General features: G+C 40.4%; 1 protein-coding gene across 5 annotated transcripts in view; it reads right to left on the reverse strand.

Moving 5' to 3' along the window:
• LOC141258951 (ephrin type-A receptor 3-like) overlaps window positions 1-16,248 on the reverse strand; it is a 349,962-nt gene that overhangs the window by 39,913 nt on the left and 293,801 nt on the right. For all 5 annotated transcript variants that reach the window (XM_073674263.1, XM_073674264.1, XM_073674261.1 and 2 more), the window contains one exon: window positions 7,840-7,901. In XM_073674263.1, coding sequence (XP_073530364.1) covers window positions 7,840-7,901 — 62 coding nt within the window. The remainder of the gene's footprint in view (window positions 1-7,839; window positions 7,902-16,248) is intronic.

The following is a 16,248-nucleotide window of genomic DNA, read 5'->3' on the forward strand; positions in this document are numbered from 1 at the left end:
CTTAATGACTTCCTTCTGCCATCCAGGCCACCAAAAACTGCGACCCACCAGTCTCTTGGTCTCAGAGATTCCGGGATGACCTGCCAACCGAGATTCGTGACACTCAACAAACAAATCTCTCCTAAAGGTCCCAGGCACAAACAACCTCCCATGAGGAGTGTTAGAAGGGGCATTCTCCTGTGCTTTAAGAATCTCATTTTCCAAAACGGAGTCCAAAGCAGCTATCACAACACCTTCTTGTAAAATGTTCTCCTCTTTCTCAGCACCGACTATGGGAGAAAAACTGCGAGACAAGGCATCCGCCTTAACATTCTTAGTACCAGGGATGTAAGTAACGGAGAAATTAAACCGCGAGAAAAACAGTGCCCACCTAGCCTGACGGGCATTCAGGCGCTTGGCAGCATCAAGATATATCAGATTTTTATGATCCGTAAGAACCTGAACGGGAAATTCCGCACCTTCCAAGAAGTGGCGCCAGTGTTCAAATGCGAGTTTAATAGCCAATAATTCCCGATTACCAATATCGTAATTCAGTTCAGTCTCCGAAAATTTTTTGGAAAAAAAGGCACAGGGATGTAATCCATCCCCGTTATCCTGAGACAATACTGCGCCAACCCCCACAGAGGAAGCATCAACCTCAACCAAAAACGGCCTAGTAACATCAGGCTGCATAAGGATGGGAGCAGAGGTGAACCTCTCCTTGAGATACACAAAAGCTTCAATGGCCTCAGAAGACCACTGAACCGCATCAGCACCTTTCCTGGTGAGATCAGTCAGAGGTTTGACAATACTAGAAAATTTTTTTATGAATTTTCTATAGTAATTGGCGAAACCCAAAAACCTCTGTATCGATTTCAAACCAATAGGCCTAGGCCATTCCTGCACAGCCTGAACCTTAACCGGATCCATCTCAAAACCTTTGCTGGAGATAATGTAGCCCAAAAAACTAATTCTCTGTACAGCGAACTCACATTTCTCCAGCTTAGCAAAAAGCGAATTGTCCATTAATAACTGTAATACCTCACGCACGCTCCGCCAATGAGACTCCAGATCCGGCGAATAAATCAAAATGTCATCCAAATACACAACCACATTTTTACCGATCAAAGGTCTAAGGATGTCATTAATCAGATTCTGAAAAAATGCAGGAGCATTAGTAAGACCAAAAGGCATAACCAGATTCTCAAAATGACCCACAGGAGTGTTAAAAGCAGTCTTCCATTCGTCACCCTCCTTCATGCGCAACAGATTGTATGCCCCCTTAAGGTCAATTTTAGAGAACCACTTGGCCCCCATTAACTGGTTAAACAGATCAGGAATCAATGGCAGTGGGTAAGGATTGCGTACAGTAATTTTGTTAATCTCACGAAAATCCAGACAAGGACGTAAACCGCCGTCCTTTTTTTTTACAAAAAAAAATCCAACCGCCACAGGAGACTTAGAGGGCCTAATGTGACCAGCGGCCAAACTTGTCTGTATGTATTCCTCCAAAGCCTTCCTCTCAGGAATAGTAAGGTTAAATAAACGACTTTTAGGAAGAGTCGCTCCAGGGACAAATTCAATAGAACAATCATAGTCTCTATGGGGAGGCAAAACCTGCGATTCCTTCTCAGAAAAAACTCTCCAAAAATCCTGAATAGGAACAGGCAATTCTCCCCTATCCAAAGCTGCAATACGCCCATTACAACACTTGTCATAACATTTATGGCTCCAGGATTTAATTTCACTGGTAGACCAATCCAGTACAGGATTGTGAAATTTTAACCAGGGCAATCCCAATATTACTGGAGAAGGCAAGTTATTCAACACTACCAAATCCAATTTCTCATGGTGAACACCATTAATAGTGAGAGGAAATTCACAGACCTTGAGAGTAATATTCTTCAAAGGGGAACCATCCACAGAAACCAGAGCAATGGGGGATGATAAAGGTTCAGGTTTTAAATTGAGTCTTTCCACGAATCCCCCATCAATAACATTCAGAGTAGACCCACAATCGACAAACACCCGAAATTCCATTAATTTTTCCTGAGCAATCGTGGAAGCAGATAAAAATACACCCTTGGAATTTAAACAGGCAATACGGGCATGACTGACCATTTTTTTTTCTTTCTTCATACGAAGCTCACAGCCTTTAATCAAATGACCAGATTTTCCGCAATAGAAACACAAGCCTTCAAAAAATCGACGGTCTTTTTCTTGAGAGCGAGGTGCCACCGATCCAATCTCCATCGGTTCACCACTGTAAGTACACACATTCTCATAACCAGAAACTGACATAGCAGAGGATTTGCTCTCATTAACCCTTGCACGCAGTCTTCTATCCACCCGTATAGCTAATTGCATAGCCTGTTGCAAATCTTCAGGTGTAGGATAAGCAATTAGCAGGTCTTTAACCCTTTCACTGAGCCCAGCAAGAAATACACTTTTCAGAGCAGAATTGTTCCACCCTGTTTGAGTAGACCAACGACGGAAATGAGTACAATATTTTTCCACATTACCTGATCCTTGTTTTAAACGTCTCAACTCAGTCTCAGCTGATGCGACACGGTCAGGATCATCATATAATAGTCCCAAAGCAGAAAAAAAACTATCCACTGATCTGAAGCATGTATCACTAGGTTGCAAAGAAAAGGCCCACTCCTGAGGCTCTTTGCGCAAAAGTGACATTATGAACCCTACGCGCTGGGATTCATCCCCAGAGGACTTAGGTCTCAAACGAAAATACAATAAGCAAGCATTTTTGAATGAAAAAAATTCTCGGTGTTCACCAAAAAATAAATCCGGCAAACATACCTTAGGCTCCAAGAAATGTGCTCCAGGACAGTTACTCACGTGCTGACGGAGCTCGGCCACCTCCAGAGAGAGTCCCTGCAGGCGATGAACCAAATCCTGAACCGACACCATGATGGAACAGAAAAATCTTTCCTTAGAGAATTTGCTGGCTGGACTTACTGTTATGTTCTGCTACCAGAGCTAAGGAAAGAGAGGAGATCTGTCCCTACGATAGAACTCAGCTTAATCCCTACGATGTAACAGGGAACCTGATCCTGCGATCAGACCTGCTAAAGTCCTAAGCTAGTCTGTACGGAGACCTATAGATGTGGGGAAGGAATCCCTACAAGTACTAAGGACTGGGAGGAATATGGGACACCTCCTAACAGAAATAGTAGCAGACAGACGAACAAACAAAATATATAGAACATAGAGGTCAGTAGACCAAGCAAACTAACAGAGCAAGACACAGAGCACAGGCTAGCTAGAAAGTAGATATACAATGAAGTCCAGCAAAGCCAGAAGGGCGGAGCAGGATTAAATAGGCCAACAAGGTCATGTGACCAGCAAAGGAAAAAAAACCTAAGAGCAAGGTTCTAACAGTTACTTTTTAACTGTATTTCTAAGCAGAGTAAAGTTTTGAACCTTAATAAAATTGTATTTTGCATGATACTTACTATTGTGCACTGCCATTATTCACATAGCTCTTGGTCTATTTATATGTTTATTAAAAGCTCTATAAAAAAAAACTTTAACATTTTTCTTTTAATATTACGTATTAAAAACTTCGTTAAGGATACCAATTCAATTCATTTTTGCCACTGAGGAAATAAGGGATATATAACTTGTATACATTCCAAATGAGATTCTCTAACTGATATCAATCCTTTAAGAAAGTGGTTTACAAGAACAATATAATATGGTATCATTAAAGGGGTTTTCCCACTAAGAAAGTTAATTTTAAACAATATTTTAATCAATAGATCTTGGAATAATAATAATTTCTACGTTTGGATGTGTTTAAATAAAATGTCCCTGTGCTGAGATAATCTTATAAATGTGCCCCTGCTGTGTGTAATGGCTGTGTCTGACCATACAGGGACATGGTCTGATCATACCGCAACTCCTGGGCAGGGGAGGAAGCAAAAGAGTATACAGACAGGACAGCATGGGAATACAGATGATTCTTTATTTGAGGTAAAATATTGCTTAAAAAAGGGCAGTGAAATGTTTTGCCTCACAAAGATAATCAGCTCTAATACCAGTCAGGTAGGAATGTTTTCCTTTTAGGAAACAGGGATTGATTAGGGCCAGAAAGGCATTCCCTCCTTGGTATATCTGGGTTATCAACATCTCTGGCATCTTTCTATCCCTTCCCATAATGGCAAGCAGTATATTAGGAAGGGATAAAAAGATGCCAGAGTTGTTAATAACCCAGATATATCAAGCAGGTAATGCCTTTCTGGCCCTAATCAATCCCTATTTCCTAAAAGGAAACGTTCCTACCTAAGTGCAGGGTTTGGCAACCTAAAGAAGGCACACAGTGGTGACCCCCATGCCACTTTGTCTGCCCAATCCTTTCCTTAATGACCCTGATATTAGAATACAATATGTAGGACATGCAGGACAGTGATGAAAAATGCAAACAGGATAGGATTCAATCTTGAATTGTTTTTAATATATTTATTAACATTTTGTGTCTTTGCAGCATGTTTGATATGCAATGACACTGTAATATCTGTTGACAACTGTATAAACAGCACAAAAATAAATACAAAAATAAGAAAAATCGAAAAAGAATTGTCTGACAGTAACTTACCTTCATGCGGCCTAATAGGGTATTTGGGAGTCATAGAGGGGGTCCAATGCTCAGGACCATACTCTATTAGCAAACCAGGAAAGCCAGTGACAATGACAAAGCGCAGCTCTTCAACAAAGGCAAACATGTTTCTAAGACTTAAGCATATAATAAGTTCTATCAATGACAAGATGAGCAGACTGCTCCGCACCTAATTCCTGTTTTCATTTTTATTTGATTAACCACCTGTAGCAAACGCTTCCATTATTCTGCTATCTCCAAATCTTAAGCTGCCTGAGGTAACACAGGGGATTTTACCAACCCCGTGCCTCTTTTCTCCAGGAAATTTAGGGGGAGGACATGGACGAATAGTGAGCTAATTACTTGGAATTGATTTTAGCATTAACCTGGATTTCAATCCCTGCTAGAGCAGGATAAGAGGAGAAAAATCAAATGTTATTAAAACTACACAATTAAAACTAGAAGATGAAACACATCTTGGGGGGTTCTGAGATCGCTAAACCTGACAATAGGAACAAAAGGAAAGGTGAATGATACAGAGGGAGAATGACATTTGTAACATTCCTACACTTGTAGGAAGACACCTGGATAGTTCTTTGTTGCTTTTGCTAATAGATATATAATGTTATTGTTCAAGTCACTCAAGTGCATAATGATGATGTAGCAGCAGTGGTATAGTGTGCGAGGGGCACAGGGAAGATTGACCTGGGCTGCTAAAAGCACATGGTGGATGATTACATCAGTCATGCGAATCCGCATCAAAGTCGGGGACATGAGATATGATGTACAGGTATTTCATATGTCATGAAGGGGTTAAGGGGCAATATTACTGTATTTGGGGAAGCCATTCTTGACAGCAGCACTGAATTTGTTACACTTGCTCTAATTTTGGATAGATATATCACAGGAGTCCTCAAACTACGGCCCGCGGGCCACATGCGGCCCGCGGAGGACTTTTATCCGGCCCGCCGGGCTATGGGCGGAGGAGAGGAGAGCGGTGTCAGCGCCCGCTCCCTCCCGCTTGCACAGGGCCCCGGCAGGCGGATACTTACCTCTCCCCGTGCCTCCGCAGATCCGCTGTCTTCCTGCTCTGTGCTTCCTGTGACATCTCAGGTCAGAGGGCGCGGTGACGTCTTTACACCGCGCCCTCCCAAGTGCCGTCACAGGCAGCGCAGAGCAGGACAACGCCACCGCAACGCTGGAGTCCAGACCAGAGCAGAGCAGCAGCAGCGGCAGCAAGTGAGAAGTGAGGTGAGTATTGGATTTTTTTTTTTAATGTATGGAGGCATAGGTCATTATATGGGGGGGTGACATCCTGCATGGGGTATAATATGGGGGGTGACATCCTGTATGGGGCATTATATTGGGGGGGACATCCTGCATGGGGCATTATATGGGGGAGAAAGGGACCTCCTGCATGGGGTATAATATGGGGGTGACATCCTGCATGGGGCATGATACGGGGGTGAAATCCTGCATGGGGCATTATATGGTGGGGTGACATGCTGCATAGGGCATTATAAAGACAGGGGAGTGATATCCTGCATGCGGCATTATATGGGGGGTTGACATCCTGCATGGGGCATTATATGGGGGGTGACATCCTGCATGGGGCATGATATGGGGGGTGACATCATGCATGGGGCATTATATGGGGGGAGAAAGGGACATCCTGCATGGGGCATTATATAGACAGGGGAGTGATATCTTGCATGGGGCATTATATGGTGTGAGAAAGAGACATCCTGCATGGGGCATTATATGGGGGGTGGCATCCAGCATGGGGCATTATAAGGGGGGAACATCCTGCATGGGGCATTATAAGGGGGGAACAGCCTGCATATGGCATTATAAGGGGGAAACAGCCTGCCTATTGGGAACATTTACCTGCCCATTGAGGACCTATGCTGCCTAGGGGACCTATGCTGCTTATTGGGGACATTTACCTGCCTATTGGGGATATTTACCTGCCTATTGGGGAACTATGCTGCCTATTGGGGACATTTACCTGCCTATTGGGGACCTATGCTGCCTATTGGGTACAGTTACCTACCTATTGAAATACCGGTTGATTTAACTTTACTTGTTCTTCATTTTAAATAATGTATTTGTTCCTGTATTGTTTTTTTTACTTCAAAATAATATATGTGCAGGGTGCATAGGAATTTGTTCATAGTTTTTTTTAAAAACTATATTCCGGCCCGCCAATGGTCTGAGGGACAGTGAACTGGCCCCCTGTTTAAAAAGTTTGAGGACCCCTGATATATCATATAATTATTATGAATTGTTCAAACAGATAAACTCAGCTCTGTTGAATCGGATAAATGTATCCCTATACAATTACAATCTGGCACAATATCACAAAATATGAGCAATACCCGGGAGTTGTATACAAATATATTTTACAGCTGACAGAGCCAGATACTTTACATATGTACATTTTTATGCAGCAGTGATGAGCGGTCTATGGGGACGAAGATTAAAAATGGAAAGGGGTCACTAATCTTTTACAATGCAAATGTGATTGCAGAATCGTAATTTAAAACATATCTGAAATAAGTGATAATTAAACCTTGGTTTTAGGCAAACCTGGCTGCTATGAAAAAGATTCTAGGAACCTTATCTGAATACGCTGAGGCAGCAGCTCTGGCTGAGTTTTCGGTGTCCTTCAAAAATTTTATTGTCCTCGATTACGACTGAGGTATGACTATCGCATACATAATTAATAGTTTTCTTACAAGTCAATTTATAAGTTTGCTCTTCCACATTACCAGTTTTCCTAATGTTTTGGCACAATCAGTAAAGGTGGCCATGTAGCTTTTATAACTATTCGCTGAAAAGCCCACTGTTTTCCCTCCCAACCCTGCATACAAGGGCACTCTTGGTTCGATCATGCGTGCCTATGATCTTTTACGGAACATTACCATACACATTAAATAATTAGTCAATATCTCCAAAATCAGCGGCTTTGGTGACAGTTCTTCTGTTGTGAATAACCACCTTATGTACAGGTTTATTGACAAGTGAGTATATCCAAAGTCACCTCCAAATGGAACTTGTGAGACAATTATTGTATCAGAACTCTGGACCACTAAAGGATATTCTAGTTCTCTCTTTGGCCAGCCCCCTATTGTTGCTACAATACAATCAGAATACATTTGCGACTGCAATATGATCAACATCATAAGGATAATTTTTAGACACCAACCATAAACTCAACACAAAACTAGGTTTCTTGTCCTTACCTTTAAAAATGAATCTAAGGAGCCATTTTCCATATACTCTGTAATTATCATGACTGGCTTGCCTGTAAGGAATGGAAACATTTCACAAGATTACTCAACACATCTTATCATACAGGTTAGGAATTGTAATAGTCACTGGAAGTTCTACCAGAGCTGGAGAGCGACTGAGTTCCCCATATATAGTATATGCTTTGTTATACTAATTTTTTTAAATTACTATTCTAAAACTTAAAATTTATGGAACATCAGTATTTGTAAGCCAAAGTCAGGAGTGGAACAACCACTTCTGCATTTTTTACCCACTACAGATTTTAGCTTACAAATACTGATATAAAATACTCATCAAATATGAATGCGTGAAAATGGCCTCAAAGACTTGAAATGGTCCTTTAATGCAGGTTATTAAAGTGGATATCCACTACTGTGCAATGCCTTCAGAACTGCTTAAGTGTTGAACATAGCATAAAAAACCCAGATGCTCAGCTCCCAGACAGGCGCACATAACAATATCACGTGACCTCCTGGTACTGCAGCACTAACAATGGAGGAATGTTGCCGGTACTGTAGGTATGTATTATGTGACAACCCCTTTAAGCAGTTAAAGGGAATCTGTCAGCAGGTTTTGCTATGTAATCTGAAGACAGCAGGAGATAGAGGTTGAAACACGGAATTCAGGGATGTGTCACTTGTCAAAGTGCATGCTGTTGTTTACTAACTGTGAAAGAGTTATCACTAAAAGATTAACATTTCTGAACTACAGTGAGGTGCTTCTCCTGTGAGAAGCACCTCACTGTCTATGGACTTTGTACATGGAGAGCCTGGTGTGGGTGGGGTTAGCTTTCTCAGCTCTGCTACATTCTAAATCTAAAAGCTCTGATTGTGTGAGAACTGTTGCACCCAGTAATCCAAGTGATACATCACTGGATTCAGGGTCTCTTTGCCTACATTATGCTGCTCTCAGATGAAGTAAAAAAAACTAGCTGACAGATTCCCTTTAAGAAGGGACTGTCAAGCAGTGGACCAGAGCTTTAAAATGCCTGCAAGGAATGCTAATCATCAATCACAGAAGTCAATAAGCACTTTTAATTTCGGTAACATGTACCAATTGTAAGGGTTGCATAGGCTGAGGAATTCTGTTGTGAGTCGTGACTCGTGACCACTGACTCTGGTGTTGATGTTTTTCACTACTGCTGCAGTCCCTCAGATGTATCAGGAACCGCAGATGTTATGCATTCACAAAAAATAATTCAGTCCATTTTGCAAAATAAAGTGAACTTTACTTTTGAAACTGATGGAACATATGTACAGTAGGTGGCAGGTATAAAACTTGTATTTCACTTCTTCTGTTATACATAGAGGCATAAAAATATCAGTTTCACGTGGCGGAACATAATTTGTTCACATTTCAGCGATATGACATGCCTGGCTTGAATTCTCAATTTCTGTCCTTCCCCTCTGCGTGGTACCTGTGACTCAGTCTGGAAAGTTCAGTATCTGTTCCCTATATTCCCAGGTCCTGCCTACACGCTGCTTCATCAGTCCCACTTCTCTAACTGTCTAAGGTCTCCAAAAACTCAAAGATCTACCTTGTGGGCTCCTGGCTGAACTCACAACATCTGATCTCTCCTTCTGGCTGTTCCACTTTCTAGATGAAGATAATCTGGCTGTATTAAAATCCAGACTGCCACCAGTCCACTTACAAATGCAGGCTTGCCACCACAAAAATCTCCTTCATTGCACACACAGTCGGCTTGGGGCTAAATTCTTGTCTTTCTCTTTTACTCTGTTCACTCCAAACTAGTGATGGGTCATTCATGAACAATCTAGTACAAAGAGCTTGCTCCCTGCTGTTAACAATGGGAGCCTGCACCCCAAGTGAGAGCCACTAAAGTCTGTGAATGGCTCTCACTGGGGGTAAAATGAAGGTGTTCAGCAGCCAAAACTCAGCTCACCCTGCCGAAACTCCACCTACACAGCCATTTCATTGGCTGGCTGCAGTTAGGTAGCGTTTTAAAAGCAGGTGGGTTGGGTTTTATCTGTGTTAGTTTCATCTTAAATGTGGGGTGAACACATATTAAAGAGAGATCCACTTAGGATCGAAAAGAACTGTCTCTCTTTGGTGATCAGAATCAAGTGATCCAGATCACCAAGGAGAGATGGACTGCCCATTATTACTCCAAACTGCTGACTAATGCTAATTAGGAAGTAACTCTTTGTACTCACAAAAACTTCTCCTACCATCTAGGTAGGCCATCGGGGACCCCTTGCCATGCCATACAAACACCAGACTCTTCACCACCATTCTTGTGATTGGTGGAAGTACAGCACATCGACAAGTTTCAGAAAGGCGAAGACTTGTAATCTTGATACAATCCCTTAAAGGGGGTTGTTTGGGACTTTAACATTGAGAGCCTATCCTTAGGATAGGTCATTAATGTCTGATTGGTGGGGGTGCGACACCTGGCACCCACGACGACCAGCTGTTCCCGGTTTTGGTGGCAGCCGTAGTTGCTCAATAACGAAACTGCATGGCTTCATTGATGGATTAGTGGCCGCAGCTGTGTACTGCACATACACATCCAAGAGGGGGCGGATGTTCAGTACCCTGATGAAGCCAATAAACAGTAGACGGAGCTGCTCTGTGCAGCTCCGTAACTGAGCAGTCCTGGCCAGCGCCGACACTGGGAATAGCTGACCAGCTGGGGAGCCGGGTGTCAAACCCCCACCGATCAGACATCGATAACCTATCCTAAAAATAGGCCATAAATATTAAACTCTTGGACAAACTCTTTAATTAATATATTTCTAGTAGCAGCAAATAGGATTTCAGACTTATCACATATTTATTTTACTTACTTATATAGGGCCATCATATTGCATAGCACTTTAAAGGCATTATCATTATGTATCCTGCTCAGGCTAAAACCTCTAAACCAATTTTCATTCATTCCTCGCATAGTTTAAAATAGTTCAGAAACTTTAAATGTCCCAACCTTTTCTGCTAAGAACAGCATTTTCACTAATCTTAGAAACAGAGCCCATGGACGTGCATTATACATGTGCCCTATTGACGGGCATATTTAGGAATCATCACGTAATTATGGTTCATGACTTCATTTGGTCCATTTCTCTAAACAGCACCATTTACCAGCTAATAGCCAATCCTGTAATGCTCAGCCAATGTGTGCGAAATTAGTGATACCTGCTAATTGATCAAGCACTTTTCCCAGCAGTGTCCCGGACAGATGGACACACATCTAATGGTTATGTGCTTCATGAGAGTAACACTTAAGATTTTAGTAGAACATCAGCCCTGCGGTAAGATGTTTCTTTTAATGATTCCCATCAAGCTGAAGGCCTAATTACTGACATTAGGATAAGACAATCACTGAGTATAGATTCCCCCCACTAATTGTAAAACAGATAGTGAGATAGACATCCTCATTAGCCTGTGCAATCACTGTAAATTATATTGTATTCATTTACATATCCAATTAACTAATCTTTCATCAATTTGTTACGGACAGTGAAGGAAATCATGCGCTTTAACCTGTAGAAGCACTCTGATATCTCAAAAAATGGCTTTTAAACTAGGCTTCACTGGTTTTCCTAATGTCTACTTGTTCAACTGGCGGACACAGTACTAGAACTTTTTCTTCTCGTTTGTTGAAATGTTTTAGATTATGAAATATCATATTTTACTAGTACTTTATCAGGTTGATACGCAAGATGAAATTCCACATTGATACATTTACCTACATCCATTTTAACATCCATCAATCTTCTAGAAAATCGCTTTTGGAAAAGAAAGGGTTCTAAGTTGATAATTCATATTCTTGATGGCAATCAGTGTGGACAATTAGGGTAATTTCAAGACAGAGTGTTTTATGAAAAAAAAATGCTGTTTTTTCTTGTATTTTGTCTGACAATTTTTTCATTGTTTTTTTTCAGCAAAAAAATGCCACAGTCATATATTGTTTTTAAGTCATTAGGGCCATGATAGAAAAACAAAAAACAGCACTTTTTTTGTGGCTTTTATTTTAAACTAACCCATTTTTGGGAATTTTGATTTCTTTTTTTCAAAACGGCAGTAAGCTCCAGGGAACACTTTTTTTAGTCATTTCGATAGGCTTCTCTATGTTAATAAAGTCTTTGACAGAATTTAATTTGTTCCGAAAAGATATGGATAATTTTTGGACCATTTCTTTTCTTTTACAAAGCATGAAAAGTCTATAAGTGCACTGTGTTAATAAATGGGCTGTTGATTACTACCAGGTTACAATCCACTTCTACGATGAGTTCAGGTTGATAGTACTAAGCCCTATTTCACACCTTCATATAAAACACATACATGAAAAACCAGTACCGGTGTCATCAATGTTTTCCATTTGTGTGTTTTTTGTCTGTTCATTTTTACCATCATTCATTAGTGTTTTTTCGATATGGATCAAGAAAGAATTAAATTACAAAGCTTCTCCTATACTTTGCAATGTTAAACATGGACAGCAATCGGATTGTACACTGATGCCATCCATAACTGTACTAACCTGCAGAATAAAGGTAGCCAGCAAAATTGATGTTTTTTTCATGTCACCAAGTGTTCCAGTATATTATATATCAAATGAAATGGTGCAATTAAAAAGCACTCATGTGGCTACATTGGTCAAAAAATAGGTTATGGCATTTAGAAAACAAAGAGGAATAAATTAAAGTTACCAAAAAAAATGTAAAATGGCTATGTGGAGAAGAGGTTAAGAATTTCAGTCCATGGTACATATAGTAGGATGGATACATTAAATGTGATGAATTGTCTTGTCTATGATTGAATAATATGGTGGAGAGGTTTGATCACAGCAGTGTTTATGTTGCATATATGTCATCATTTCCAGTGACATAACTATAATAGGTGCAGGGGTTATAATCGCACCAAAGGTCCCTTTGTCCCATAGGAAAATACCATTACTATTAAATACCAGTGATAGCTGTGGGCTCTGTTGGCGATTTTGCATTGGGGCCTACAAGCTTCAAGTTACACCACCGGCCATTACCTACAAGACTTTATATGAACTTTATTCTTGTAGCTTTGGGTAAAGCAGTAGCACAAGAATGAAGCAGGTAACATTTTCAAGAGAATTCAATTCTATGGACATAATGGAAAACATTGTAATTGTGCCGCTCTGTGACTACATAAATCACACAATGTGGTGATGGACCTGACAACGACATACGTTGTAGACTGGAGTAAACTAAGCAAGAACAGCCGGGGAAAGCAATAATAATGCGACAAAGGTTTCCTACGGAAGAAGATTAGCTGGACATCTGACATCAGCCTAATGTGCACCAAATAAATGGCATTTCACATAATAAAATTGTACAGTAGTAAAACAAGTCTTCACATTCTCCTTTGTGTAGCGACATAGCTCTCCGCTCTTCCATCTCTTCCGTCTTTATTACAGGGTGAGAGGCAGCAGGTGTGAGCAGAGCAGGGTTTTACCACAGCTCCATTTATAATGTTATATTAGTCTGGGATTTACGTGTCCAGATAAAAGCTGTCAGACGTGATAAATGGTTCTCTTTACTGAATTGCAGATTGGCTAGTGAGTCGGTGCATGACAATTGGAGCTTCAGTAAGCACATTGTAAATCAAAGCAAAAGTTACAATGTTACCATTACTGCTAATATCATCCCTTGTATTATTTTCTGCTAGGTACAGGGGATAAAAACATCCAGTTCCAAGGTCCCCAGACTTTTCTAGTTCGCGAGTCACTTTAAAAAATAACTGGTCCCCGCACCGTCATTGAAACGCATTACATATTAAAAGGAAAAAAATCTAATCAAAGTCATGAACCTCTTACAATCCGGCGTATCCGGCACAGCTCTTAATTAGCCAGGACCGGCACAACGTCATCTGTGGGTCCTTCTCATCTCTTGTTGAGACCTATAGGTTTATTATTTGTCCTTCATTGACAGTCGGAGCCGCCAGAACGTTCTCATCTTTATGTAGCTTAACTATACGACATCTGTCTTTTTTCTGTCTGTAAGGCCGTATTCACACGTAGCATATAGTAAATACTGTGATTTTTCTCTTCAGGATCCGCACCAAACTACACATTAACAATCTTCTTTGATTACTGCATTTTTGCTTCATTTTTATGCCTTTTCGACTTATTTGATGTTTTTGCTGCAGATGTGAAGTTGCATTTTTAAGTGCTTTTTATAGTACAGAAAAGCTTTAATTCTGCACTTAAAAAAGTAATTGCTGTTATTTACATAAAAGCGTCTAGAGAAAAAAAAACGCCAAAACCGCACAGTTCAGCAGCATCTTTAGACGCACAAGGGACGCAGTTTTCATGAAATCACATCCACGTGGCTTGGACAGGTAAACATAGCAGAATTTCTGTGCAAAAAAATGCTGCAGAAATAATTCAGCATTTATGCTACATGTGAACACAGTCTAAATGTCCAAGCAAAGTGGATGTGAATCTCCGCCTTCGGTGCGCCTAAAGATCTCGGTGCATTTTTTCTTTATAGGCTTCTATGTGCAGCCTGGAAGAATTGCAGGGAAAAAAAAAGCCGCTGGATTTTTAAGTGCAGAATCAATGCTTTTCTGTACTATTAAAAAAGAATTAAAAACAAGGATTCACATCTGCACCAAAAAAGCTAATCAAATATAGGGGAATACAGATAAACTAAATTGCGTCACGTTTTGATGACGCCTGCAGAAAAAAAGCAATAGTAATAAGGCAGTATTTACAATGCATGTGGTCACGGCCTCAGCCTTACATTTTTATTACATTTTTAAGGGTTTAATAGAGAAAATATATCAATCACGCAATTTTTTTACGCCATTTACCGATTTCCGTAAATAATCTGATCGCTGTGTTCTGCGGATTGTTACAATTACAGGAACGCCAAATATGTCCGTGTTATTTGCTGATTTGTGATGTTTATTATTTAAAGAAAAAATAAAACTGACATGATTGTAATTGTTTTTCATTATATTTTAGCAATTTAATAGGAAGAAAAAAAATCTCTTTTATCTCCTTCTAGAAAACAGAGACATAAAAATACACTGCTATGCACAGATGTATCTCTATATAATCTGCCTGTGGAGTCAGAGCCTGCAATACAGATCAAGTATACAAAATTCTCAGCAAGACATCACCAGAGACTTTGGCTCAGTAGCTTTAGCTCCTGCCTGTATTGTTGAAGGTTGTGAGTTCGATATCTAGAAAGACTCACTAAAAAGACAAAAAGACTTGCTTTACTCACCTCAGTATACAAGTAAAAAGAAATTCACTGCTGTATACAATGTACAGGTATAATCTGCTTCTGGGTTCACTGCCTGCAATACAGCTCAAGAGTACCAAATTATCCTGTATTTATAATTATGGGCTATGGCTAACAGCTAGAGCTGCTGCCCTCAACCATGGAGATGTGAGTTCAAGTCCTGGGGAAGCTTGATCACAGGAGAAGAATTTGTGAATATTATAAATTAATTTATGTCAGTGCAGAGAGAGGAGGAGTAGGAGCTATTGTGCGATGAAGACGTTGAAGAGTGGTGAGTAATAAAAGCCAGGACAAAGCCCTGACGTATCGAGACAGTCCCGCAGAATCCGGGATGGTTGGGAGCTATGGTGATTGTACAACATGGCCAGTATGCTCTTGTAACCTTATACTAGAGCCAACATGTAAAAGTAAGGCTATGTTCACATGTTGCAGGAAAAATCAGCTACAGACTTGATCACAAATCTGCGAGAAAATCACAGACAGAATTGGATTTGGTTGCGGATTTCACCCTTCTCCATTTAAATGCCTTACATAGGGTGAAATCTGCAATAAAAATGTGAACAAGAATGAGCATGCCACAGACTTGAAATCTGCATCATGCTGTATTTTCAAGCATTTTTTTTCTGCAATGTGTGAATGGGATTTTGCAAGTCCCATTTATTTGTACTGCAATGTAAATTGCTGAGGATTTGAAGTGCAGAATCCGCACAGCAAATCTGTAACAAATCTGTGACGAACAAACATGTACGAACCGAATACCAGAAACTAACGATATCAGAGCCAGCATAAAACAGTAACACTATATTACAGCCAGTCTATAAGAGTAACACTATAAAAGAGCCTTTAACAGCAACTCTATAACAAAGCTTGCCTAAGACAGAACCAATCTGAAATAGTAATCCTATGACACAGCCAGCCTAAAACATAAACCCTATAATAGAGTCAGCCTGTACCAACAGCCCTGTAACAGAGCCGGGCTACAATAGTAACTCTATAACAGAATTAGCCTGCACCAAAACTGCTATAGAAGAGCCAGATTACACCAGTAACCCTATAACAAAGCCAGCCTAAAACAAAAACCCTATAACAGTCAACCTGTACCAAACCATGTAACAGAGC

Source organism: Phyllobates terribilis, unplaced genomic scaffold (assembly GCF_046119375.1).
Source record: "Phyllobates terribilis strain yellow unplaced genomic scaffold, ASM4611937v1 Scaffold_3__8_contigs__length_932513732, whole genome shotgun sequence".
NCBI classification, from domain to species: domain Eukaryota; kingdom Metazoa; phylum Chordata; class Amphibia; order Anura; family Dendrobatidae; genus Phyllobates; species Phyllobates terribilis.